Source organism: Lithobates pipiens, unplaced genomic scaffold (genome assembly GCF_037356315.1).
Source record: "Lithobates pipiens isolate NorthernLeopardFrog02 unplaced genomic scaffold, aLitPip1_a1.2 Scaffold_22, whole genome shotgun sequence".
In the NCBI taxonomy this organism is placed as follows: Eukaryota; Metazoa; Chordata; class Amphibia; order Anura; family Ranidae; genus Lithobates; species Lithobates pipiens.
The window spans coordinates 39,997,888-40,025,579 of record NW_027507784.1 but is presented as its reverse complement, the minus strand read 5'-3'; the positions used below and the strand labels follow the sequence as shown (position 1 = coordinate 40,025,579).

Genomic DNA, 27,692 nt, shown 5'->3' with positions numbered 1-27,692 from the left:
GCCATGTACTCCCGATACGCAGAAGCAGCGATGGCTCCTGAATGGGCAAACTGACAGGTTCACTCTGAAGCCCACGTTTGTTCAGAAAAAAAGACAAAAACATTCCTCTCCAGAAAACGTATGGACTTTGTGAACACAGCCTTGTGCTACCAACCTGTTCTCGCCCTCTGGGTGCTTCCCGGGTCTCTTCCGCAGGTGGTGGTTATGGAGCAGGATGCAGATTAGAGGGGCTGCGAACAAGCCAAGCATTTGCAGAGCCCCAAACAAGGAGGAATAGATATCTGCAGAGACAAGGTGCTGTTAAAGGAACACCCCAGCCAAACATGAACAATTATAATTCAAGCTCCTTTATGGAATTCCACCAACTTCCTAATCTCTCTGTAGCTTCACCCATTTAAATGATTGATGTTATGAGTTTATACAGCCTAAACCACACTTTGAAAAGTTACTAGATGGATGTGGCTTGGCGTGAATCCTTTTTAAAATGGCAGTTCCTTGGCTTTACCCTTCCCAGAGCACTATGGGTTTTCCAATCAAAGAGCAAAACAAAAATGACTCGCTTTCAGACTCTCGCTCTCTGATTGAAACTACGCACAACAGCAGTCTGAACAGAGCAGCCAAGGGAGGGGGAGGAGTCACTGATTGTACTTATTCAGATGTGTATGTAAATTTCAGCTTGAGCTCCTGAGCTCTATAAACAGGAAAATCTGGTAAAATAGTCTGTTAACAAGGTAAGTTCACCTTTTTGGAACAAAAATGTAATAATGAACTAACTCTGAATACCCTCCCATTCACCCAGTCTCCGCTATTGGTCCCAAGCCTACATCCTGCACCATCCACCGGTCGCTATAAAAAGGGGATATTTACTAAACAGCCCCAGTGGCAGTCTGGCCTAATCGTGATTGGTCAGCATGGCCAAATGACTGTGCCAACCAATGGGAATCTCTACACTGCTCAAAGACCAGATCCTGAAAGAAATACTCAGCATGGCACACATTGATCGCCACATGCACTTTAAACACAAGAATATAGGAGCCCAGCTACCAAGCTTCTGGATGAAAATGAGAGTGCCATATATTCATTAGCAGTTGTTCATATTTACCTGTCTTAATGCAAAACTCTAATAAAAAATAGATCAGTAAAATAAAAGAAGAGCTTTTGCTGCAATACTTACCTTTGACCTGGTGCTGTTTCCACAGTACTTCTTTTCCACCACTAGATGTCCTCAGTCATCTGTAATACTTACCTTGGTGTTGTCCTCTATGGTACTTATTTGCCACCACTAGATGTCCTCGGTCTTCTGTGATACTTAGGCCTCATGCACACGAGACGCAGTTAAACGCGCGTTCAGATGCAGTTGGACAGTTTTTTTCAACTGCCCCTGAACTCATTCAATGTTATCCTATGTGTCCATGCACACAGTCTCGTTTTTTTCCGTTTTTATGCAGTTGCGTTTAATCTCGTTTTTCCAGAAGCAAAAAAATGCGTTCAGAAGCAAAAATTTCCACGTTTCAGACGCAAAACGCGGCTAAACGTGGCTAAACGCGGCACCCACGTTTAGCCGCATTTGCGTTTATATGCGTTTTTAAAGGTGACCTTTTTTTTTACATTAAAAATCTCAAAAATGATTGCAAATGATGAAAAACCATTAGAAAAATATTTTAAACAATTACAATTGCAAGTGGACAATCCACAACTTGTGGCAAGTGACATGGCAGGTGGCAAGTGACGTGGCAAGTGGACAATCCACAACTTGTGGCAAGTGACATGGCAGGTGGCAAGTGATGTGGCAAGTGGACAATCCACAACTTGTGACAGGTGACGTGGCAAGTGATGTGGCAGGTGATGTGGCAAGTCACGTGGCAAGTGGAAATCCACAACTTGTGGCAGGTGATGTGGCTGGTGACGTGGCAAGTGGACAATCCACAACTTGTGGCAGGTGGCATGGCAAGTGATGTGGCAGGTGATGTGACAAGTGGACAATCCACATCTTGTGGCAAGTGACGTGGCAGCTGACGTGGCAAGTGACGTGGCAAGTGGACAATCCAAAACTTGTGGCAGGTGATGTGGCAAGTGACGTGGCAGGTGACATGGCAAGTGACGTGGCAAGTGGACAATCCACAGCTTGTGGCAAGTGACATGGCAGGTGGCAAGTGATGTGGCAAGTGATGTGGCAAGTGGACAATCCACAACTTGTGACAGGTGACGTGGCATGTGATGTGGCAAGTCACGTGGCAAGTGGAAATCCACAACTTGTGGCAGGTGATGTGGCTGGTGACGTGGCAAGTGGACAATCCACAACTTGTGGCAGGTGGCATGGCAGGTGACATGGAAAGTGGACAATCCACATCTTGTGGCAAGTGACGTGGCAGGTGATGTGGCAAGTGACGTGGCAAGTGGACAATCCACAACTTGTGGCAGGTGATGTGGCAAGTGACGTGGCAGGTGATGTGGACAATCCCCAACTTGTGGCAGGTGACGTGGCAAGTTACGTGGCAAGTGGACAATCCACAACTTGTGGCAGGTGACGTGGCAAGTGGACAATCCACAACTTGTGGCAAGTGATGTGGCAGGTGATGTGGCAAGTGACGTGGCAAGTAGACAATCCACAACTTGTGGCAGGTGATGTGGCAAGTGACGTGGCAGGTGATGTGGCAAGTCACGTGGCAAGTGGACAATCCACAACTTGTGGCAGGTGATGTGGCTGGTGACGTGGCAAGTGGACAATCCACAGCTTGTGGCAGGTGGCATGGCAGATGATGTGGAAAGTGGACAATCCACATCTCGTGGCAAGTGACGTGGCAGGTGATGTGGCAAGTGACGTGGCAAGTGGACAATCCACAACTTGTGGCAGGTGACGTGGCAGGTGATGTGGCAAGTGGACAATCCCCAACTTGTGGCAAGTGACGTGGCAAGTGACGTGGCAAGTGGACAATCCAAAACTTGTGGCAAGTGAAGTGGCAGGTGATGTGGCAAGTCACGTGGCAAGTGGACAATCCACATCTCGTGGCAAGTGACGTGGCAGGTGATGTGGCAAGTGGACAATTCACAACTTGTGGCAGGTGACGTGGCAGGTGATGTGGCAAGTGGACAATCCCCAACTTGTGGCAAGTGACGTGGCAAGTGGACAATCCAAAACTTGTGGCAGGTGACGTGGCAAGTGACGTGGCAGGTGATGTGGCAAGTCACGTGGCAAGTGGACAATCCACAACTTGTGGCAGGTGACGTGGCAGTTGGACAATCCACAACTTGTGGCAGGTGATGTGGCAAGTGACGTGGCAGGTGATTTGGCAAGTCACGTGGCAAGTGGACAATCCACAACTTGTGGCAGGTGACATGGCAGTTGGACAATCCACAACTTGTGGCAGGTGATGTGGCAAGTGACGTGGCAGGTGATGTGGCTGGTGACGTGGCAAGTGGACAATCCACAACTTGTGGCAGGTGATGTGGCTGGTGACGTGGCAAGTGGACAATCCACAGCTTGTGGCAGGTGGCATGGCAGATGACGTGGAAAGTGGACAATCCACATCTCGTGGCAAGTGACGTGGCAAGTGGACAATCCACAACTTGTGGCAGGTGACGTGGCAAGTGACGTGGCAAGTGGACAATCCACAACTTGTGGCAGGTGACGTGGCAAGTGGACAATCCACAACTTGTGGCAAGTGATGTGGCAGGTGATGTGGCAAGTGACGTGGCAAGTAGACAATCCACAACTTGTGGCAGGTGATGTGGCAAGTGACGTGGCAGGTGATGTGGCAGGTGATGTAGCAAGTCACGTGGCAAGTGGACAATCCACAACTTGTGGCAGGTGATGTGGTTGGTGACGTGGCAAGTGGACAATCCACAGCTTGTGGCAGGTGGCATGGCAGATGATGTGGAAAGTGGACAATCCACATCTCGTGGCAAGTGACGTGGCAGGTGATGTGGCAAGTGACGTGGCAAGTGACGTGGCAAGTGGACAATCCACAACTTGTGGCAGGTGACGTGGCAGGTGATGTGGCAAGTGGACAATCCCCAATTTGTGGCAAGTGACGTGGCAAGTGACGTGGCAAGTGGACAATCCAAAACTTGTGGCAAGTGAAGTGGCAGGTGATGTGGCAAGTCACGTGGCAAGTGGACAATCCACATCTCGTGGCAAGTGACGTGGCAGGTGATGTGGCAAGTGGACAATCCACAACTTGTGGCAGGTGACGTGGCAGGTGATGTGGCAAGTGGACAATCCCCAACTTGTGGCAAGTGACGTGGCAAGTGACGTGGCAAGTGACGTGGCAAGTGGACAATCCAAAACTTGTGGCAGGTGACGTGGCAAGTGACGTGGCAGGTGATGTGGCAAGTCACGTGGCAAGTGGACAATCCACAACTTGTGGCAGGTGACGTGGCAGTTGGACAATCCACAACTTGTGGCAGGTGATGTGGCAAGTGATGTGGCAGGTGATGTGGCAAGTCACGTGACAAGTGGACAATCCACAACTTGTGGCAGGTGACGTGGCAGTTGGACAATCCACAACTTGTGGCAGGTGATGTGGCAAGTGACGTGGCAGGTGATGTGGCTGGTGACGTGGCAAGTGGACAATCCACAACTTGTGGCAGGTGATGTGGCTGGTGACGTGGCAAGTGGACAATCCACAGCTTGTGGCAGGTGGCATGGCAGATGACGTGGAAAGTGGACAATCCACATCTCGTGGCAAGTGACGTGGCAAGTGGACAATCCACAACTTGTGGCAGGTGACGTGGCAGGTGATGTGGCAAGTGGACAATCCCCAACTTGTGGCAAGTGACGTGGCAAGTGGACAATCCAAAACTTGTGGCAGATGACGTGGCAAGTGACGTGGCAGGTGATGTGGCAAGTCACGGGGCAAGTGGACAATCCCCAACTTGTGGCAAGTGACGTGGCAAGTGACGTGGCAAGTGGACAATCCAAAACTTGTGGCAGGTGACGTGGCAAGTGACGTGGCAGGTGATGTGGCAAGTGACGTGGCAAGTGGACAATCCACAACTTGTGGCAGGTGCCGTGGCAAGTGACACGCTAAATACAAGTACACTGCAGCTCTCACAGCTGCTGCTACTCACTCTGGTCTCACAAAATTGCTGAAATAGTTAATAATACTGTTTTTTTGAGCTGGGGAGGGTCTATGATGTTAGCTTAACTAAACGCTTCTAGACGCAAACGCGGTAAAACGCGGTAAAACGCCGCTAAATCGCGGTAAAAATCGCGGCAAAACGCGCGTTTCTAAACGCCGGTTTCAACATGTGTCCAGCAGCGTTTGCATCTGCTTCTCGTGTGCATGAAGCCTTAAAGCGGAACTTCAGTAACTTTTTTTTAGCTTTCCATCTATTAAAGTGTTTGTTAACCCCAAAAAAATAAAAATAAAAATTCAGATCCCTGTCCCTTAGACCCCTTTCACATTGGGTTGTTTTGCAGGCACTACATCGCTAAAAATAGTGCCTGCAAACTGACCTGAAACAGCTGCTGCTGTCTCTCCAATGTGAAAGCCCCGAGGGTTTTCACACTGGAGCGGTGCGCTGGCAGGACGGCAAAAAAAGTCCTGCTAGCAGCATCTTTACACCGCTCCTTCACATTGAAATCAATGGGACAGCGTGGCTATATCGCTGGCATAGTGCCTCTGCAGAGGCATTTTGCTGTGTTTTTTAACCCTTTCTAGGCCGCTAACGGGGGGTAAAACCACCCCCGCTAGCGGCCAAATAGCGCCACAAATCTGACGGAAAAGCGCTGCTAAAAATAGTGGCGCTTTACCGCCGACGCTCCTCTCGCCCCAGTATGAAAGGGGCCAAAAAGCAGATTATACAGCATAGTGCTTGTGCTGTGTAATCTGCCCCCCTCTAAACAGTAAAAAAAAAAAAAAAAACTTCCTGAACCTGCCACTTCCCGTATACTGACCACAATAACCAGGGCTACTCAGCCCTGATCACCGTGGTCAGAGTGCGTCCCTCTGTCATACGCTGCCCTGCTCTCAACTCTCACCCCCTCTTTCCTGCCTGTCAGCTCCCTCTCTCCCTACAATGGTCACTGCCAGCCCCTCTATTATAGTGCATACCACACTAAAATCCTTTTCCAAAAACGAGTGTTCTAACTAGCTATTTAGAGCTGTCTTCAGGCCGGTCACGTGACTCACGGACGCCTTACAGCTCCGATGGATGGCCATGACATCACCTGACTTTTGGAAAGAGGTCTATGTGTGTTTTTTTCGGATACACCATCTCAATGGAGTATGAGAAGGAGGTTGCACAGCACAGAAACATATGACCAGAGTCTGTGCATTCCCTGAACTGGGAATCTCCTAATTATAGACCAGTGATGGTGAACCTTGGCACCCCCAGATGTTTTGGAACTACATTTCCCATGATGCTCAACTACACTGCAGAGTGCATGAGCATCATGGGAAATGTAGTTCTAAAACATCTGGGGTGCCAAAGTTCACTGCTATAGATTGCGACTTGAGTTCTCCTCCAGGATTTTACATCCTCTTGCTTGGAATTGGTGCGAAAGTTGTGATGCTAGGAGATTACCGGGGAGAGGCTTTGTCCTCACCTGCTTGTCGATGGAGATCAGTCACCCTTCCCAGTTGTAAGTTCAGCGAGGAAATATAGAAATAAATCCAGGTAAGCAGGACGGAATCAGAAAAGACGTGCAGAATGAAGGTTAGAGTCATGAGACTTTCCTGGAGGGATGGAGTCGCTGAGCCTGCTGGGAACAGAAACATTTAAAATAATTGTCTAAAAACCACCAACTTTCCTTGTATTTGTAGAACTCCTCCCACATTTTGCTTATATGGTGTATCGTGGCACCAAGCCCTCCCTAAGGGAGAGGAGACTTATGCCGCGTACACACCACCGGACTTTTTGTCAGCAAAGGTCTGCGGGACAGTGGTGTAGTGTTTAGCACTCTCGCCTAGCAGCAAAAAGGGCCGCTGGCTCGTATCCCAACCATGACACTACCTGCCTGGAGTTTGCATGTTCTTCTTGTGCAGGCGTGTGTTTCCTCCGGGTACTCCGGTTTCCTCCCACAATCCAAAGACATGCAGGTAGGTTAATTGGCTTCTGTCCAAAAATTGGCCGTAGTATATGAATGGGGATCTTAGATGGTGGGCCCCCCTGAGGGTAGGGACCGATGTGAGTGTGCCATATACAGGGATAGGGACAATTGTAGACACTCACCCTGGTTGAATTGGATGGACTGGTGTGTTTATTCAACCTTACTAACTATGCAACTATGGAACGAATCCGCCGGAAAATTTGATCGTGTGTGGGCTTCATCGGACCTTTGCTGTCTAAAAATCAGACGGACTTTAGATTTAGAACATGTTTCAAATCTTTCCGATGGACTCGAGTCCGGTCAAAAAATCAGTTTATCTAAAACCGACGCGAGGGCAGCTATTGACTACTAACCATGAACTTCCTTATTCTAGTCCGGTTGTGCGTCATCACGTTCGAATCCGTCGGACTTTGAGATTGTGTGTGGCCAAGTCCGTTAGTTTTTGAAAGTCTGTCGGAACCCCGCTGAAAAGTCCTTTGGGAAGACCGCCGGACCTAGTCTGCCGGAAAGTCCGGTCGCGTGTACGCGGCATAAGACTTCCTACTTCCTGCAGCAGACTGATGACATCATCTCAGCCTAGACAAAGTCACCTGTCTGGCGTTCAGGGATGGGCCTGCTGCTTACCTACCCTCTGGCCTCTTGAAGCTCAGGGTCCTCTTTCGGCTGAGGAGCCGGTCCCGGTCCCGCAGAGAGGCGTGGAATTTGGACTTCAGAGATTTCTGGCACCACTCCTCCTCCTGTTCTTCCTTCTTTCGTAGCATCTCATAGCAGTTCAGGCGCAACCGCACCCTGCGAGGGGCAGATAATAATGATCATTCTGGGTTTTAGGCTCAGAAGGACAAAGTTACCCCTTCTATTGTTCCTCATTATTGCTGTCTATTGCTTTCTATAACACTCTATGTACAGTGAAAAAGTATTCATACCCCTTGAAATTTTCATTTTCATGTTCTCATGTTACAACCAAAGACATAAATGTATTTAATTGGGATTTTATGTGATAGACCAACACAAAGTGGAACATAATTGTCAAGTGGAAGGAAAATGATAAATGGTTTTTAAAAATTGTTACAAATAAATATGTGAAAAGTGAGAGGGTACATTTGTATGGCGCCCCCCGGAGTCAATACTTTGTAGAACTGCCTTTCACTACAATTACAGCTGCAAGTCTTTTTGGGGATGTCTCTACCAGCTTTGTACATCTAGAGAGGGACATTTTTGCTCATTCTTCTCTGCAAAATATCTCAAGCTCTGCCAGATTGGATGGAGAGCGTCTGTGAACAGCAATTTTCAAGTCTTTCATAGTCAAGATTCTCAGTTGGATTTAGATCTGGACTGTGACTGGGCCATTCTAACACATGAATATGCTTTGATCTAAACCATTCCATTGTAGCTCTGGCTGTATATTTCGGGTCGTTGTCCTGCTGGAAGGTGAACCTCCGCCCCAGTCTCAAGTCTTTTGCAGACTAACAGGTTTTCTTCTAAGATTGCCCTGTATTTGGCTCCATCCATCTTCCCATCAACTCTGACCAGCTTCCCTGTCCCTGCTGAAGAAAAGCATCCCCACCACATGATGCTGCCACCACCATGTTTCACAGTGGGGATGGTGTGTTCAGGGTGATGTGCAGTGTAAGTTTTCTGCCACACATAGCGTCTTGCTTTTAGGCCAAAAAGTTCAGTTTTGGTCTCATCTGATCAGATCACCTTCTTCCACGTGTTTGTTGTGTCCCCCACATGGCTTCTCGCAAACTACAAACAGGACTTCTTATGGATTTCTTTCAAACAATTTCTTTCTTCTTGTCACTCTTCCATAAAGGGCAGATTTGTGGAATGCACGACTAATAGTTGTCCTGTGGACAGATTCTCCCACCTGAGCTGTGGATCTCTGCAGCTCCTCCAGAGTTGCCATGGGCCTCTTGGCTGCTTCTCTGATGAATGCTCTCCTTGCCTGGCCGGTCAGTTTAGGTGGACGGCCATGTCTCGGTAGGTTTGCAGTTGTACCATACTCTTTCCATGTTCGGATGATGGATTGAACAGAGCTCCGTGAGATGTTCAAAGCTTGGGATATTTTATTATGGCCTAACCCTGCTTTAAACTTCTCCACAATCTTTTGTCTGGTGTGTTCCTTGGCCTTCATAAGGCTGTTTGTTCCCTAAGGTTCTCCAACAAACCTCTGAGGGCTTCACAGAACAGCTGTATTTATACTGAGAATAAATTACACACAGGTGGACTCTATTTATTAATTAAGTGACTTCTGATGACAATTGGTTCCTCTAGATTTTAGTTAGGGGTATCAGAGTAAAGGGGGTGGAATACAAATGCCCCCCCCCACACTTTTCAGATATTTATTTGTTAAACATTTTAAAAACCATTTATCACTTTCTTTCCACTTCACAATTATGTGCCACTTTGTGTTGGTCTATCACATAAAATCCCAATAAAACACATTTACGTTTTTGGTTGTAACATGAGAAAATGTGGAACATTTCAAGAGATATGAATACTTTGGTTGTGTTGTTAGGAGCACCTAATACAAATGGTTGTAGGAATTCATTACTGAACAACAATATCACACACAGCCAACATGTTTCAGGCTAAATCCTGCTTCCTCAGGGCCTGAGCAACGGTTTGTGAAAGAATCAAGACAAGGTTTATTAAATAGTCTAGATTAAAGTGCATCCTGGGAAGGCTATGTCACCAGTAACTTCCAGGGAGATCTCTTCTATGGACTGCGAGATTTCATAGGATTTTGCAAAATATCGTAAGATCTCAGGGAGAAGGAAAAGAGCAGCAGATCTTGCGGCACTGACGGGCGGATTGCAAAAGAAGAAGTCGCTCGCGGATCACGTCTATGAGGCAAGATAACAGTGTGGGCTAGAGGAAAAAGGAGCATTAGCACGGGGCACTATAGAGGCAAAGTGGGCAAGTAATTGTCAGTAAATGTGCGTATTTTGCAATAGTTATTACGGTGATGGTGGCAGTTAAGAATAAGGGGGAGGGAAGGAAGGCATAGTCCCCAACTGTCCCTGATTTGGAGCAATGTCCCTCTGTCCCTCATTCCTCCTCATTTGTCCCTAATTTTGGTCTGATCTATATAGTTGTACATAAAGTTAAAAAAATTTTCTTTCAAAAAGTGTTTCCCGGTGCTAAACCTTTCATCCAATTTCTAAATTGCTGCATTTGTACATTTCAAAAGCCAATATAAAGGAATAGCAGTTAAAAAAAAAAGCCCTCGTAGATGTAATCAACCTTTTTTTTTTTTGGGTTAATTCTCCTTTAAGGGGGTGTGGCAAGGGGGCGTGTCCTATGCCTACATACATTTGCTGGTAGGTGTGCCTCGTTCCCATCTCAAAATGGGAGATATGGGAAGGTACTGGAATGAAGCAGAGGCCAAAAATATGGATCTCATGCGGAGTCCCCTGCTCCCATGGAGAACACCCTCTCCGTTGGGTCAGGCAATTGGCATATCCACTTGACTATATGTACCTGCATTTGGAAATATTTCATATGTATGTATTGCTATTTATTATGGACCTTTATATGTATGACTTTGGATTTGGGGAGAAAAAAAACAGTACAGGAGCCAATCAAGTGTGCTGCCGTCATCAAGAGTGTACAAAGAGCATGCTGATAGGAGGAGAGAGCAGAGAATTAACTTATCACTGTGCCGCTTCTCCATTCACTGTTCAGTCACAGGAAAAGATCTGTAAATGTTACTTAACAGCAGGAGAGAAAAAAATAGGTCTCCTCCCCTGCTAGACAGGCCTCGGCTGTGTGACAGAGCTGTGCAAATCCCAGGACTGGATGGATAGATATACAAATCCTTTGGCAGCTCTGTACTGTACATGTAAAATGTAAACACTAAAATGCAGCGATAATTTGAGGATGTAGTAGAACCTTTGCCCTTACCCCCCTTCCCTTACCCTTTACCTCCCTGACTATCTAGCTAAACCTATCACCACTCACCGCTGTCCGGGCACCCACCTGTACATATTCCCTTCATCCGAATTGTTCTCCTCCAGTTTCCAGCAGAAGAAGCTGTTCAGGAACATGATGGAAGAAATGGCCCCGTACCCCAAGACTATAGGGACAAAGGGAACCCCACAATTGTAGAGGACCTGCAGAAACAGAGAAAGGTTGGAAAGTCTGGTTAATATAACAGCCGTGCAGCTAGCATTTTCAGAAAGAGAAAGCTTCCTCCATATACTCTAAGCGCAAGTTCTCTTTAAAGAAAGGGGGGGGCACAAACTCAGCACCGCCTCTGAGGAACAAGTTGAAAGTTTATAGTTTAAAGGTGTGATAGCTGTAGCTGTTGAATCTTTAGAAATGTTTTGTTTCAGCCCCTGTCCATAGAGACTACCATTGTCTGAGAGCGGGCCACAGTGACCAATGGGCTTCTTCTTCTACTTTCCTTACCTTGACGATGGTCAACACCGTGGCCGATGCTGCAAAACTCGCTATAACCAGAGAGGGGTAAACCGCACCGACATCAGGCAGGAAATGTGGAAGCTGAAGGGTAAAAGGACAATGTTAGACCCTTCGGAGGAGTGGTTAGGTAGCGCTAGGGTTGTCCTACTGGTATTATTATCCAATAGTGTTGCAGCAGTGTTTATGCAGGATTCAGGGCTGGCGGCTTCTACACACCAAAGGATTCCCACTGTTGGTTTGTAATGTCAAAATATGGATCTGGGGTTGAAGAGCCACAACACGGGTTAATAGTCCAACCATAAAGTCATTCCAATGTATGGAAAATCCATGGGTGGAAGACCAAAGAAGAAAGCCAACATGTTTCAGGGGCCAAAACGCGCCCCTTTCACCAGAGCCTGAGCATAGGAAACAATGTATATGGTCTGAGCATAGGAAACAATGTATATGGTCTGAATAAAGGATAGGAAACAATGTATATGGTCTGAGCATAGGAAACAATGTAAATGGTCTGAGCATAGGAAACAATATATATGGTCTGAATAAAGGATACAATGTACAGTATATGGCTCGAACACTGTGCTTCATCACTTGGTGTACATCAGGGTCTCCATACTGTTCAGCATTTAAATATTTAAGGGATAAAAATAAATGATTCCCCCTTACATGGGGGTCCTCATTAGAGTCCTCCCTTTCATCAGAGTCCACATTATAGTTCCCCTTACAAGAGGGTCCCCACTAGGGCCTTGTTCCTTACATCAGGGTCCCCATCACACTTCTCCCTTACATTAGGGTCCCTATCAAAGAGCCCTCTTACATCAAGACCCCCATCAGAGTCCCCCTTACATCAGAGTCCCAATAAGAGTACCCTCTTACATCAGAGTCCCCCTTACATCACAATCCCCATCAGAAACCCCCCTTACATCAGGATCCACGTCAAAAATCTACATATCAAGGTCCCCATTAAGCCCCGTACACACGAGCGGACTTTTCAACATCCAAAGTCCGACGGACTGATTCCGTCAGACTATTCAATCGTGTGTGGGCTGCAACGGACTTTTGACTCGCCAAAGTCTGACGGACTTTAGAATATGGAACATGCTTCAAATTTTTCCGAAGGAACTCCGCCGGACCCGGTCCCTTCGAAAAATTCGCTCGTGTGTATGCTATTCCGACGGACTAAAACCGACGCTAGGGCAGCTATTGGCTACTGGCTATGAACTTCCTTATTCGAATCCAGTCGTACGTCATCACGTTCGAATCCGTCGGAGTTTAGTGTGATTGTGTGTGGCCAAGTCCGCTCAGCCGAAAAGTCCGTCAGAACTCTGTCGGAACTCCGGCGGAACTCCTTCGGAAGTCTGTCGGACATAAGTCCTCTCGTGTGTACGGGGCTTTAGAGTGTCCCTTTACACCCGGGTCCCCATCAGATTCCCCCTTACATCAGAGTCCCAGTAAAAGTACCCTCTTACATCAGGGTCCCCATCAGATTGGCCCCTTATATCAGGGTCCTCATCATGATCCTCCTTACACCAGGTTCCCCATCAGAGTCACCCCTTACATCAGGGTCCCCATCAGAATCCACCCTTATATCAGGATCTACATCAGGGTCCCCATCAGAGTTCCCCTTACATTAGGGTCCTCATCAGAGTCCTCCCTACATAAGTGTCCCAAACAGAGTCCCTCCTTATCTCAGTGTCCTCATCAGAGTAGCCCTCACATCAAAATCCCCATCAGAAACCCCCCTTACATCAGGTTCTGCATCAAAATCTTCATATCAAGGTCCCCATTAGAGTGTCCCTTTACATCTGGTCCCCATCAGAATCCCCCTTATATCAGAGTCCCAATCCAAGTGCCCTCTTACATCAGGGTCCCCATCAGAGTCCCCCTTACATCACAATCCCCATCAGAAACCCCCCTTACATCGGGATCCACGTCAAAATCTACATATCATGGTCCCCATTAGAGTGTCCCTTTACACCTGGGTCCCCATCAGAGTCCCCCTTACATCAGAGTCCCAATAAAAGTACCCTCTTACATCAGGGTCCCCATCAGAGTGGCCCCTTATATCAGGGTCCTCATCGTGGTCCTCCTTACACCAGGTTCCATCAGAGTCACCCATTACATCAGGGTCTCCATCAGAGTCCACCCTTATATCAGGATCTACATCAGGGTCCCCATCAGAGTTCCCCTTACATTAGGGTCCTCATCAGAGTCCACCCTACATAAGTGTCCCAAACAGAGTCCCTCCTTATCTCAGTGTCCTCATCAGAGTCGTCCTTACATCAAAATCCCCATCAGAAACCCCCCTTACATCAGAATCTGCGTCAAAATCTACATATCAAGGTCCCCATTAGAGTGTCCCTTTACATCTGGTCCCCATCAGAGTCCCCCTTATATCAGAGTCCCAATCCAAGTGCCCTCTTACATCAGGGTCCCCATCAGAGTGGCCCCTTATATCAGGGTCCCTATCAGAAACCCCTCTTACATCAGAGTCCACATCAGTGTGCCCCCTTTACATCAGGGTCCTCATCGGGTTCCTCCTTACACCAGGTTCCCCATCAGAGTGCCCCCTTACATCATGGCCCCCATTAGAGTCACCCTTACATTTGGGTCCCCATCAGAGTCCACCCTTGTATCAGGATCTGCATAAGTGTCCCAAACAGAGTCCCTCCTTATCTCAGTGTCTGCCCTTACATCAGAATCCCCATCAGAAACCCCCCTTACATCAGGATCCGCATCAAAATCTACATATCAAGGTCCCCATTAGAGTGTCCCTTTACATCTGGGTCCCCACCAGAGTCCCCCTATACATCATACCCCCACCCATCCCCCGTGCTCCCCCCCCCCCCCCACGGATCTCAGGGATAAAGTTCCACATTGTGTGTCTGGCTGTGAATGGAGCTGGTGATACGGATGTGTTATGTATACAGGCCGTGTTATTATATGACACAGAGGACGTCACGGTGTGTGTACACTCACTTCTCACCAAACACATTACATCTCACTGATAAGGAAACCATTCATACTGCTACCGGCATCATTTATCCCTCTCTTACCATCAATGAGGAGAAGGCAACACAACTTCCCCCGACCCCCTGAGACACCAACGCAAAGGGCAGAAACATGGACAGACCTGGAACACAAGAGAAGTGGTACTGTGCAGAGTCCATATATACAGAATAAGAACAGATACTGAGAATTACACTCAGGATGGCATATAGGAAAGGAGTAGTACTGTGCAGAGTCCTTACATACAGAATAAGATCAGATACTGAGAATTACACCCAGCATACAGGACAGAAGTGGTATTGTGCAGGGGTTCATACATACAGAGTAAGAACAGATATTTAAAATTACACCCAGGACAAGAGAAGTGGTACTGTGCAGAGTCCATACATATAGAATAAGAATATATACTGAGAATTACACCCGGCATACAGGACAAGAGAAGTGGTACTGGGCAAAGTCCTTACATACAGAATAAGAACAGATACTGAGAATTACACCAGACATATAGGACAAGAGAAGTGGTACTGTGCAGAGTTCATACATACAGAATAAGAACAGATACTGAGAATTACACCCAGCATACAGGACAGGAGAAGTGGTACTGTGCAGAGTCCATACATACAGAATAGGAGAAGTGGGACTGTGGTCTGGTATACAGTTTATGACTCTCAGTACTTACTGGGAGGGTTGGTGCAGCAATAGGCCAGCATCAGGCAAGACACGGCTATCAGTGCCCTGTGGGGTGACATGAGAATGTAGACAGATGTAGACGTGTAAATGACATAAGGCGGGTAGAATAGTATGTAAGAAAATAATTGGGGTGTACACGCCACTCACCCTCCAATCTGCCGCAGTGACCTGATCTGGACATATCCCAAGAGCAGCTGTAGGGGGAGAAAGGATCCCCAGAGGAAAAAGGACCCCAGGCTGAAGGCCAGGTTCAGGTTCTGCTCCTGAGAGATGCAGAAGTCCTGCGGTGCTGGCTGACCAGGTCCAGGGTCAATCCGAACCGGTGACGAGGACACCTCTGCATGAAAACCAAATATAATAAACTCAGAATACTTGTTTAAAGCTGAACTCCAGGGACAAAAAAAAAAAACTATTAAATTAAATATATTCATCAATAGCCACAGAGGATATAAATCCTCTTTGTGTGCACCAAATGCCTTTGCAAACCCAGATATTTCCTTGTAATATAACATAGCCTGTGCAGAGATATGGGAGGGGCCTAGCAGGCTCCTCCCACCACAGGCTGCCTGCAGAAAACTACAGGAGGGGGGCGGAGACCAGACCAGTCACCCGGCATAAGGAGAGAGAGCAGCAGTGAGCGGTCTTTAATAAAGGAAGCCAAAGCATTACACTTTCACTAGGTGACTAGATTTTGTCATTATTCTGTTATTAAATCTTGGATAGGGTCTCAGATATTGACAGGAATTGAGATGAAATCTCTCCAGCATGCAGGGAAATTCCTTATTTGACAGTTGTCACCAGAACAGTTGTCCCCATTGGAAGATTTCCCCTCTATTCCTGTATCGGTGACACTTGGTAAACTTTTGATTGGATTCGCACTCTTCAGACAATGAAGCCCAGGAGAACCAATAAGCAGACCTCTACACAAAAAAAAATAGTTTGCACCATTATAACACCCTCCCCTTTTTTTATTGGGGTGGGGGTCTTTTGTTTATTTACTTTTTTTATTCTTCACACTCTGGTCCTATCCCCCTTCCTCCTGGGTGAGAATGATGTGGACCCTCCTCCTGTTGCCTCCTGGGATATAAATACTGAATACTCCAGGAGGCATCGTCAGAAAGCAGAACCTGGCGGCACATCATTGGGTCGGTGGGGGGTTGGGGGTTGGGGCGCTGGCAGGACCTGGAAGAGTTCTGTCCAAATGTCGTAAAAATCGATGCTCTCCGGCTATATTCTTTGCAGATTCAGCATGTAAATGGGGAAAGTGCAGCACTATGGCCACTAGATTGAGCTGAGGAGCATGCTTATTTCTGTTGATTCTCAGCCCCATCTGGTGGCCATAACGCAGAAATTTCCCATGTGCAGATCCGATCTGCAGCAACTATATAACATTCACCCCCCCCAATTCACACAGAACTAATTTACATGCAATTTCGATGGAAGTGAATTTTTTATTTTTTTTTACCCACTTTTTGTGTCCCGAAAAATGTTGGTTTCAGTAAACTTTCTTGGATTCCACTTTGGCGAGCTCACTTTAACAACCTATTATTGGTATAACCCTGAAATACCTTTGCTACCTAAAATGTATTGTACAAAGAGAGCTTGTATGCAGTGATCATTTATAGGTGTATATAATGTAATGCAATACATCACCAACCAAATCTGTGATACAGTAACATTCATACCAGCGGTGTAATTGCTTTCATACACCGGTGCTGAGTAGTTGTCTGTCTCCGCAGGAAGCCCGGAATCTGAAAGATGGAGGACATCATTATAAGTGTCATTCCTTTTTAAAGATTTTAAGGTAGGTTAAGGACCGAGCCTCTTTTTGACATTTGTTGTTTACAAGTTAAAAACAGTATTTTTTTGCTAGAAAATTACTTTTACTAATTTTACTAATAACTATTACCCTAGAGAATAAAATGGCGGTCGTTGCAATACTTTCTGTCACACCGTATTTGCACAGCGGTCTTACAAGCGCGCTTTTTTTGGAAAAAATACCCATTTTTTTTATATTGTGAAAGATAATGTTACGCCGACTAAATTGATACCCAACATGTCGCGCTTCAAAATCGCGCCCGCTCGTGGAATGGTGACAAACTTTTAACCTTAAAAATCTCCATAGGAGACGTTTAAAAAATTCTACAGGTTGCATATTTTGAGTTACAGAGGAGGTCTAGGGCTAGAATTATTGCTCTCGCTCTACCGATCGTGGCTTTTCTGAACATTAAAGTCCCACTGATGCTCATAAATACTGAAGGGATCCATTTATAAATATTCACTGGACAATGTCACACACATTTGCCCAGCCTGCATGTATTTTCTCTAATATAAGTATTTCCTATGTTGGTCAGCTCCATCTAGTGGGCAAAATACAGTCATTTTTATGAAATACTTCAATCAGAAAAATAAATACTGCATTTTGGCCACTAGATGGAGCTGACCATCATAGAAAATAAATGGGTAAAATTTGTGACGCTTGTAACCTTCATCCAATAAATGTTTTATAAACAGACCCCATAGAATTTATAAAAGGGACATCAGCTCAAATTTATGGGCAACCGTTCTTAACCAGGGTTCGTTCCGTGAAACCCTAGGATTCATACAGTGCCTTGCAAAAGTATTTACCCCCCTTGGCTTTTTACCTATTTTGTTACATTAGAAACTTTAGTTCAATGTTTTTTTAATCTGAATTATAAGTGATGGATTAGAACACAATCGTCTAAATTGGTGAAGTAAAATTAGAAAAATATATACATAAAACTATTTTTCAGAAATAAAAAATGGATAATTTCCATGTGTGTATGTATTCACCCCCTTTGTTATGAAGCCCATAAAAACTCTGGTGCAACCAATTACCTTCAGAAGTCACATAATTTGTGAAATGATGTCCACCTGTGTGCAATCTAAGTGTCACATGATCTGTCATTACACACACACACACACACACACACACACACACACACACACACACACACACACACACACACACACATTTTTGAAAGGCCCCAGAGGCTGCAACACCTAAGCAAGAAGGCGCCACTAACCAAACCCTGCCATGAAGACCAAGGAACTCTCCAAACAAGTAAGGGACAATGTTGTTGAGAAGTACAAGTCAGGTTTAGGTTATAAAAAAATATCCAAATCTTTGATGATCTCTAGGAGCACCATCAAATCTATCATAACCAAATGCCAAATGGAAAGAACATGGCACAACAGCAAACCTGCCAAGAGACGGCCGACACACCAAAACTCACGGACTGGGCAAGGAGGGCATTAATCAGAGGGGCAGAACAGAGACCTAAGGTAACCCTGGAGGAGCTGCAGTGTTCCACAGCAGAGACTGGAGTATCTGTACATAGGACAACAATAAGCTGTACGCTCCATAGAGTTGGGCTTTATGGCAGAGTGGCCAGAAGAAAGTCATTACTTTCAGCAAAAAACAAAATGGCACATTCTGAGTTTGTGAAAAGGCATGTGGGAGACTCCCAAAATGTATGGAGGAAGGTGCTCTGGTCTGATGAGACTAAAATTTACCCTTTTGCCCCTCAAAGAAAACGCTATGTCTGGCGCAAACCCAACAAATCACATCACCCAAAGAACACCATCCCCCACAGTGAAACATGGTGGTGGCAGCATCACCTGTGGGGATGTTTTTCAGCAGTCGGGACTGGGAAACTGGTCAGAGTTGAGAGAAAGTGCTAAATGGATGGTGCTAAATACAGGGATATTCTTGAGCAAAACCTGTACCACTCTGTGTGTGATCTGAGGCTAGGACACAGAGGTTCACCTTCCAGCAGGACAATGACCCCAAACACACTGCTAAAGCAAGACTTGAGTGGTTTAAGGGGAAACATGTAAATGTGTTGGAATGGCCTAGTCAAAGCCCAGACCTCAATCTAATAGAAAATCTGTGGTCAGACTTAAAGATTGCTGTTCACAAGCGCAAACCATCCAACTTTAACGAGCTGGAGCAGTTTTGCAAGGAGGAACGGGCAAAAATCCCAGTTATAAGACGTGGAAAGACTCATAGAGACTTATCCAAAGCGAATTGGAGCTGTGATATCCGCAAAAGGCGGCTCTACAAAGTATTGACTTTAGGGGGGATGAATAGTTATGCATGTTGACTTTTTCTGTCATTTTGTCCTATTTGTTGTTTGCTTCACAATAAAAAAAAAAGATCTTCAATGTTGTTGGGCATGATCTGTAAATTAAATGATGGAAATCCTCAAACAATCCATGTTAATTCCAGGTTGTGAGGCAACAAAATATGAAAAAACGTCAAGGGGTGTGAATACTTTTGCAAGGCACTGTAGATACATAGTTAGGTTGAAATAAAGACACACGTCCATCTAGACCAGCCTTTCTCAACCTTTTCAACACAGAGGAACCCTTGAAATAGTTCTTTGGTCTCGGGGGAACCCCTACTAAAAATTTGAAATCTACAACTCCTGATACATTATTGTGATGGTCAGTGGGAAGAATGGTCCTTACACTTGTGGTCATTGGGAAGAATTACCGCCTTACAGATAGCTAAAAAGATCAATGGAGTCAGTGGGAACTTATCTGAGAGGCAGAAATTGCCCAGTGTTGAAGGAACCCCTAGCAACTTCTGGAGGAGCCCTTGGGTTTCACGGAACCCTGGTTGAGAATCACTGATCTAGATCAACCTCCATGGTTGAGAAAGGCTGACCTATATTATCTACTCTATTGCATTGAGGATTTAATTTGGCCATTTTACAATTTGGGCAATTTTTTGGCCAGTTCAAGATTTTTGAACGTTCACAGAAAAATCTTTCATCAGAACATTCCTTCCTGCCATCATTAAAGCATCAAATGTCATTCGAAAAGCCCTTAAAATTTCACCCAGACCCAAAATCTGAATGGAATCCAAGGTGTATAATAATAATAATAATAATAATAATAATAATCTAATAAATAGATTCCATTACATATGTTCCAATTTCCAATATAATAATAATAATAATATAATAGATTCCATTACAATATTACTATATTTCCCTCACTCGGTTAGAAATTTGTTCATTTGAGAAAGATTTTCCATCCTGCTCCTTCAATTTGTTTTAAAACAAATGTCAATTTGGCTCCACTATCCATCATAAAATGAAACGAATTTGTCAAAATACTCAATACTGATACCAGTATTGGTGCCGGTGCAACTCTACCACTAACCATTAGAGAATTAAACGAACATTACAAAAAAAATGAAAATTTTCTAACAAAATTCTCTGGGTCTCGGGCCGGCTTTACACTAAATCTTGATATTCCTATGATTCGTTTAGTTCCGAATCAAAATTCTCATTATTCGAAGATACGGATGTATCTGAATTTCCGAATCAGTAACAGTAACGCATTCAAAATAAATCATAATAAAATGAAAAAATATAAGGAAATAACCACTTTGAATTTGAAAATATTCAAAAATGGATTTAAATTTGAATTAAATTAGAAAAAAACGTGACAATGAATTTGAATTAAAAAAATTGATTTGAATTTGAAATGGAAACATATTGCAAATAAATACTATAAGGTATACAAGTGAAATAAGATAAGAGTTGAAAAGAATTGAATAGAAAAAAAATTTAATAGAATAGAACAAATACAGCCATTTTCCAAAATTCGAAATTGATTTGAAAATAACAAATATACTAACCGAATTTGAATTCGAAACAAATTCCAAATATACAAAATTCATTTAGAAATGAATCGTTCTGTCATAACGATACCGGATGTTTATTGGCGAGTAGGAGTACCGATGCTTTCAGTGAAGTGCTCACTTTGCAGTGCGATTTGAGCTTATACAAAATGAATGGGCTCTAATCGCACTGCAAAGAATCGCATGCAATTTGAACAGGAACGCGGTGCAATCCCTGTCCGAATTGCATGCGGTTTCCCCCAACCGCTCCTGTGTGAACTCAGGCTTGTTTTAGAGACTTCAGCCCGAGTTCACACAGCGGTGTGCGGGGAAACTGCATGCAATTTTTGGACAGGTATCACATATTGCATTTCTGTTCAAATCGCGTGCAATTCTTCGCAGTGCGATTTGAGCCCATTGAGTTTGTATGGATGCAAATCGCACCGCAAAGTATCGGTTTACGGCATCGGGAGCATTTTCACGAGTACGAGCATTCGTGAAAATACTCGGTATCGATACCGTTACCAGTATTGGTGCCCATGCAACTCTAACACTAACCATTAGAAGATGAAATAAACATTCTAAAAGAGGAACATTTTCTAACAATATTCTCTGGCTGGCTTTTCACTGAACTAAACATGTGCGATGCGTTTCATTACGAATCTCCTAATTTGATCTGAGCATACGTGGCACTTTGTCCGATCGGAATTCTCTACAAACGATCGGATCATGTTGTTGGAAAATTTTATATCCAGCTCTCAAACTTTGTTGGTCGGACATTCCGATGGAAAAAGTCCGATGGAGCCCACACACGGTCGGATTATCTGACAACATGGTCCGATTGGACATTTTCTGTCTGAATTTCCGACCGTGTGTACAAGGGCTAATACTACGGGTGGAAGCTGCTCAGTGCTTTGGATTGCGCCGCAAAGCAGGTTAAAAGCCTGCAAATGAAGTGCCTCGCCTGCAATCTCCTGATTGCATTGACATGGCGCTTCCCATAGTGTACTGTGTCCGGCGCCCAAACACAATGCACCTAAAGAGTGTCCACTATAGACGGGCCGCCACTGGTACCGAGGCCAAACATTCCAGGGTATGTAAACTTTTGATCAGGGTCATTTGGGTAGATTTTGGTGTATTTATGACATAAAAAGAGTAAAAACGAGCAAACACTAACCATGAGTGAAAAAAAAGTTTTTGTGTTATCATTCATATTCTCTGAAAAATGGCAAAGAAATCATACATTCTGCCAGGGTATGTATGAGCACATCTGTATAATGAAACAAAATAATGTAACGAAATAACGAAAAATTTGAAAATGAATTCAGATTCGAAATGGAAAAACATATTGCACTGAATACAGTAAGGCCGCGTACACACGCGGGGACTGTTCGCCCAACTTTGTCCGCTGAACAGTGTTTCGGCAAACAGTCCGCTCATGTGTGGGCTTTCAGCGGACAGTTTCAGCGAACAGTCCGCTGAACAAGGTTTTTCGGAAATTCCGAAAAACTGTCCGCTGAAACTTTGTTTCAGCGAACAGTCCCCTCGTGTGTAGGCTTGTTCATCAAACTAAGTTCCGCGCATGCTCAGAAAGGATTTACACGCCGAAAGTTATAATGCAGTGTATAGGACGTCGTATTTTTCGTCCCGTCGTACGTGCCGTTCACGTCATCGCGCACGGTTTCAGCAAACTGTTCGTTCGTCGTGTGTGGCCATGTCCGTCCATGCTAATTTTGAGCGGACTGTTTGCCGAAACTGTTTGACGGACAAAGTTGGGCGAACAGTCCCCGCGTGTGTACGCGGCCTAAGGTGTAAAAATAAAATACGATGATGATCAGAACAGAAAAGAATATACAGTTAAACCTTGGTTTGAGAGCGTTGTGCAAGACAAGCAAACTTTTTAAATACATTTTGACTTGATATACAAGCGATGATGTCTTGATATACAAGTAGCATCATATCACAACTGAGTATAAAAGAGAAGAGAGGCACCTCTAAGGGCCGGTTCACACAGCGAGGCGAGGCGACACGGCTCGCCTCGCCTCGCTCCCGCAAGTCGCCCCCATTCAGTACTATGGAACCGTTCTGAGAGGAGCGACTCGAGTCGCTCCGACTCAGAAAAAAGGTTCCTGTACTACTTCGGGGCGACTTCGGGGGCGACTTGCATTGACTTCTATACAGAAGTCCTCTGCAAGTCGCCGCTGAGCTCCCCGCAGGTCGCGGCGAGGTAAGTCGGAGATGCCTCGCCGCGCATCGCTGTGTGAACCGGCCCTTAGTGTAGCAATATGGTTACATTTAATGAAGGTATAACATTTAGCAACATATCGCTACACTTAGAGGCGCCTATCTTCTCTCTTATACTCTGGAGCTTCTGCTGGATTTTGCTTTTAATCCCCTTGTGGAGGCTTCCATTTGTGGATGGACATTTTATGGTTACATAAACTATCACATTGCTATAATCTTTTTATAAGGACTATAAACTGAAGGATTTATGAATAAATGGTTGTGGAACGAATCATTTAAGATTCCATTATTTCTTATGGGGAAATTTGCTTTGATATAAGAGTGCTTTGGATTACAAGCATGTTTCTGGAACGAATTATGCTCTCAATCCAAGGTTTTACTGTAGAAAATGAATTTAGATTCAAAATGAAAAAAACTTATTGCACTAAATACAGTAAGGTGTAAAAAATAAAATAGGATGATGATAAGAATAGAAAAGAATATAATAGAAAACAATTGAATAGATTAGAACAGAATAGAATACAATAGAATAAATATAGCCATCTTCTGAAATTCGAATCAATACAAAAATAACTAAATTTACTAACTGAATACGAATATATGATAAAAATTCTAACATAACGAATATGACAAAACAAAATTATTAACTTAAAGTGGTGTTGCCACCAAAAAATAAAAAATAGTTTAAAATTCTTAAATAATAAATAATTGGAAATTATTATTTTTTTTACTCACCTCTAAATACCTGTTGCTAGGGGGTCCCTCGTAGTCTGCCTTCTTCATTGTCCGGGCTGGTGACATCACTTCCCCTCACGCCGCACAGTCATCTGGGACCTGTCATGTTTCCCAGATAACTGTGCAGCGCATGCGCAGTGTGTGCCCGGCTGTGAAGCCAAAGCCGGGTGCCCACAGTAAGAATGACGGCGCCGCGAGCGGAGCGGGGAACGAGGTGGGAGCTTCGTTCCCCCACATCGCTCGACCCTGGGACAGGTAAGTGTCCGATTATTAAAAGTCAGCAGCTGCTGACTTTTATTTTTATTTTTTTAGGGGGCCCTTACTTTAACGAACGGATTCGAAAAAACGAAACACATTTTTCCGCGTGCACATCTCTACACTGGCATCATGCCTGCTTAGTTCTCCTTTGTGGGCTACAAAACATCTTCCCCCCCCTATGTTATGGAGAGGTTAGGAGGAGGTGTGCTGTACTCCTGTCCTAGAACGACAATGCCTACAATTCTCCGTAGGCGCAGTCCGGTGAAGGTTGTCACACTAGGACAGGAAGTGTCCATTAGGGCCCCATTCACACCTGAGCGTAGCGTTTTCAGGCAGAGAGTCACGCGGTTTTAACACGATTTTTGCCACGTTTTTTTACTGTATTTTTTTACATAATTTACATGCGTCTTTGCTGCAATTTTGTACAAGTCGAAAGGTCATCAAAGTAAAAATTAGAAGAACGCCCCAAAAAAAAAAAAAGTTCAAGAAGTTGTTTGAGCTTCAGGCGCTTTGGAGCTTCCGGCTTCAGACGTTTTGGGCTGATGTGAACCATCTCCATAGAGAATGATTGATTTTTTTCCCCCTCCAGCGTTTTGTATAGCAAAGAAAAGACACAACGGGAGATGGAAGAATGCTGCTCACCCCGAAAATACAACACAAGGGAGAAGGGTTCCCCCAAAGTTGTTTTTTTTTAGGCGGCAAAGTGAAAAAATTCGTCGATATTGTATAAAAAAAAAAAGGGTTGTTTATTAGTAGTACCAAAGGGCCAAAGGCTTCAAGCTACAAAACGCTCCTGTGTGAATGGGTTCCGGCTCACAGGGTGAAAGTAGTGGGAAAAAAAGATGCATATAAAGACGGTTACAGACCTGAATAGCAGTTCCGAGCGAGCACCCCCAGCTCCACCAGGATGGGGCTCAGCGAGTTCCAACCAAGAAGACACCCAGAAAATAGCAATGTCTCCACCAAGGCTGAGCCGAGCACCCACAGTCTCATGATGCCCCCCATATCTCTGGACCGGGGGGTGGCCACGGGGCACCTTCTATGCCAGGTACAACAGGCGAGGAGCTGTGTGTGAAATCAGTTAATGATGGGGCATTGTGCTCCAACCTTCGTGAGACACAAGTCCATGTTTACACATAACACGTCTGTGCTCCTCACCCATAACGGGAGCAGCCAATCCTGAGCGAGGGAAGACGGCCGGACGTAGGGCCACAGTGTGTACACTACAATCGTAGCATAAACAGACAGAGATTACCGAGCAATTACCTGTTCACACAGCGAATCAAAGAGAAAGGTAGCTGAGGAATTTCAATATTCAATGTTGATAAGGAGAATTTGTTGACCTGCGCCACGGTCTATAAAACTCAACCAAACAGGGGAACGGCAGCTATTCGGATGATGTGTATCAATACATGATGTTTGGATCAGCCTTTTTTTTAACACTTGGGGTTTACAGGTTAAAATCATTTTTTTTTTTGCTAGAAAATTACCCCCAAACATTATATATTTTTTTTGAACACTCTAGAGCAGGGGGTCTCAAACTGGCGGACCTCCAGCTGTTGCAAAACTACAAGTCCCATCATGCCTCTGCCTGTGGGAGTCACGCTTGTAACTGTAAACCTTGCAATGCCTCATGGGACTTGTAGTTTTGCAACAGCTGGAGGGCTGCCAGTTTGAGACCCCTGCCCTAGAGAATAAAATGGCAGTTGTTGCAATACTTTATGTCACACCGTATTTGCGCAGCCACCTTATGCCCCATATACACTTTCTGACGGAAAAAGTCAGATCGGATTATGTTGTCGTAAAATCCGATTGTGTGTGGGCTCTAGCGGACTTTTTCCGTCGGTAAAAAAAAAAAAGTTTGAGAGCTGGATCTAAAGTTTTCCGACAACAAAATCCGATCTGACTTTTTCCGATCGTGTGTAGAGAATTCCGAAGCACAAAGTGGCACACATGCTCAGAAAAAAATTCGGAGACAAAAGCCATTGGCTCCTGGCCGCTACGTAGGCCCGTCGCACGTTTTGTACGTCACCTCATTCTTTGTGCGACCGTGTGTATGCAAGACTAGTTTCCGCCAAAATCCGTCTGAAAAATCCAACGGATTTTGTGGTCGGAATGTCCAACCGTGTCTATGGGGCATTACAAGCACAATTCTGTTGGGAAAAAATACACATTTTTCTATTAAAAAATAAGACAACAGTAAAATTAGCCCAATTTTTTTGTATATTGTGAAAGAGATTGTTACGCCAAGCAAATTGATACCCAACATGTCACGCTTCAAAATTTTGCCCGCTCGTGAAATGGCAACAAACTTTTACCCTTAATAATCTCCATAGGCGAAGTTTCCACACTAGGTTGACAATGCCGCTCTACCATAGATATGGTTTGCAGTATCAATTAACCGCCTCGCGCCCGCCCGCCGTCATATGACGTGACGGATTTTGAGCGGGGATGTCTGAATAACGCTCGTAGCTACAGACATCATTCAGATATTGCCGTTTTCAGACGGTGATTCCCTACACGATAAGAGCGATCATAGCGGCTGTTCCGCCGCTCAATCGTTCTTACGGGAGGCGTCCCCTCCTCCAGCCACCCTCCGTTGCTTCTACCGACTCACCGCTACGATCGCTGATTCGGACAGAGGATCCGCCAGCCCTGGATGGAGATTTCTGGTGGACCAGATGGTTGCCGGAGTCTCTATGATCGTCAAAGGCCGGACGCGATGTTATGACGTCATGCCCGGCCTCTGCAATCGAAAAAACGCCGCCGCTTCGGCTGGGAAGCAGCGATTGGTTTATTTATTTTTTTATTTCAGGCTTCCCAGTCTAGTGGTGAGATCTTACTGACCCCCATATCTCACTATAAAGAGGACCTGTCATGTCCTATTCCTATTAGAAGGGATGTTTACATTCCTTGAAATAGGAATAAAAGTAATCAAATTATTTTTTTTCAAAAAAAAGTAAAAAAAAAAAAAAGTATAATTAACAATAAATTTTTTTTTTTTTTTTTAAAGCTCCCCAGTCCCCATGAGCTCGCACACAGAAGCGAACGCATAAGTAAGTCCCGCCCACATATGAAAACGGTGTTCAAACCACACACAGAGCAATAATTTTGTCCTTAGACCTCTTCTGTAACTCAAAACATGTAACCAGTAAAAAAAAAAATTCAAGCGTCGCCTATGGGGATTTTTAAGTACCGAACTTTGGCGCCATTCCACGAGCGTGTGCCATTTTGAAGCATGACATGTTAGGTATCTATTTACTCGGCGTAACTTCATCTATCACAGTATGCAAAAACATTGTGCTAACTTTGCTGTTTTTTCTCTTTTTTTTCTTTTTAAAGCACAAAACTGTTTCTTTTCCAAACAAAAACGCCTTTGAAAAATTGCTGTGCAAATACTGTGCGTGATAAAAAGTTGCACCATTGTATTCTCTAGGGTCTTTGCTAAAAAAACAAACAAAAAAAAAACAAAAAATAAATAAAATAAATATATATATTGTTTGGGGGTTCTATTTAATTTTCTAGCAAAAAAAATAATGATTTTTACATGTAGGAGAGAAATGTCAGAATTGGCCTGGGTGGCAAGTGGTTAAAGCGGTTGTATAGTTAAATTTTTAACTTTGA

The 27,692-nt window shown here is 44.7% G+C and overlaps 1 protein-coding gene across 2 annotated transcripts in view; it reads right to left on the bottom strand.

Moving 5' to 3' along the window:
- The window catches only part of LOC143923628 (large neutral amino acids transporter small subunit 4-like), a 36,492-nt gene extending 11,336 nt beyond the window's left edge, over nt 1–25,156 (bottom strand). The window contains exons 1-10 of one of the 2 annotated variants that reach the window (XM_077447427.1): nt 24,935–25,156; nt 16,861–16,926; nt 15,323–15,512; nt 15,165–15,220; nt 14,533–14,609; nt 11,468–11,560; nt 11,036–11,169; nt 7,683–7,843; nt 6,551–6,706; nt 155–281 (exon numbers count right to left, since the gene is read on the bottom strand). In XM_077447427.1, coding sequence (XP_077303553.1) covers nt 155–281; nt 6,551–6,706; nt 7,683–7,843; nt 11,036–11,169; nt 11,468–11,560; nt 14,533–14,609; nt 15,165–15,220; nt 15,323–15,512; nt 16,861–16,926; nt 24,935–25,073 — 1,199 coding nt within the window. In that variant the 5' untranslated portion in view covers nt 25,074–25,156. The remainder of the gene's footprint in view (nt 1–154; nt 282–6,550; nt 6,707–7,682; nt 7,844–11,035; nt 11,170–11,467; nt 11,561–14,532; nt 14,610–15,164; nt 15,221–15,322; nt 15,513–16,860; nt 16,927–24,934) is intronic. The other variant, XM_077447428.1, reaches the window with a different exon arrangement.
- Nucleotides 25,157–27,692: the final 2,536 nt, after the last annotated feature.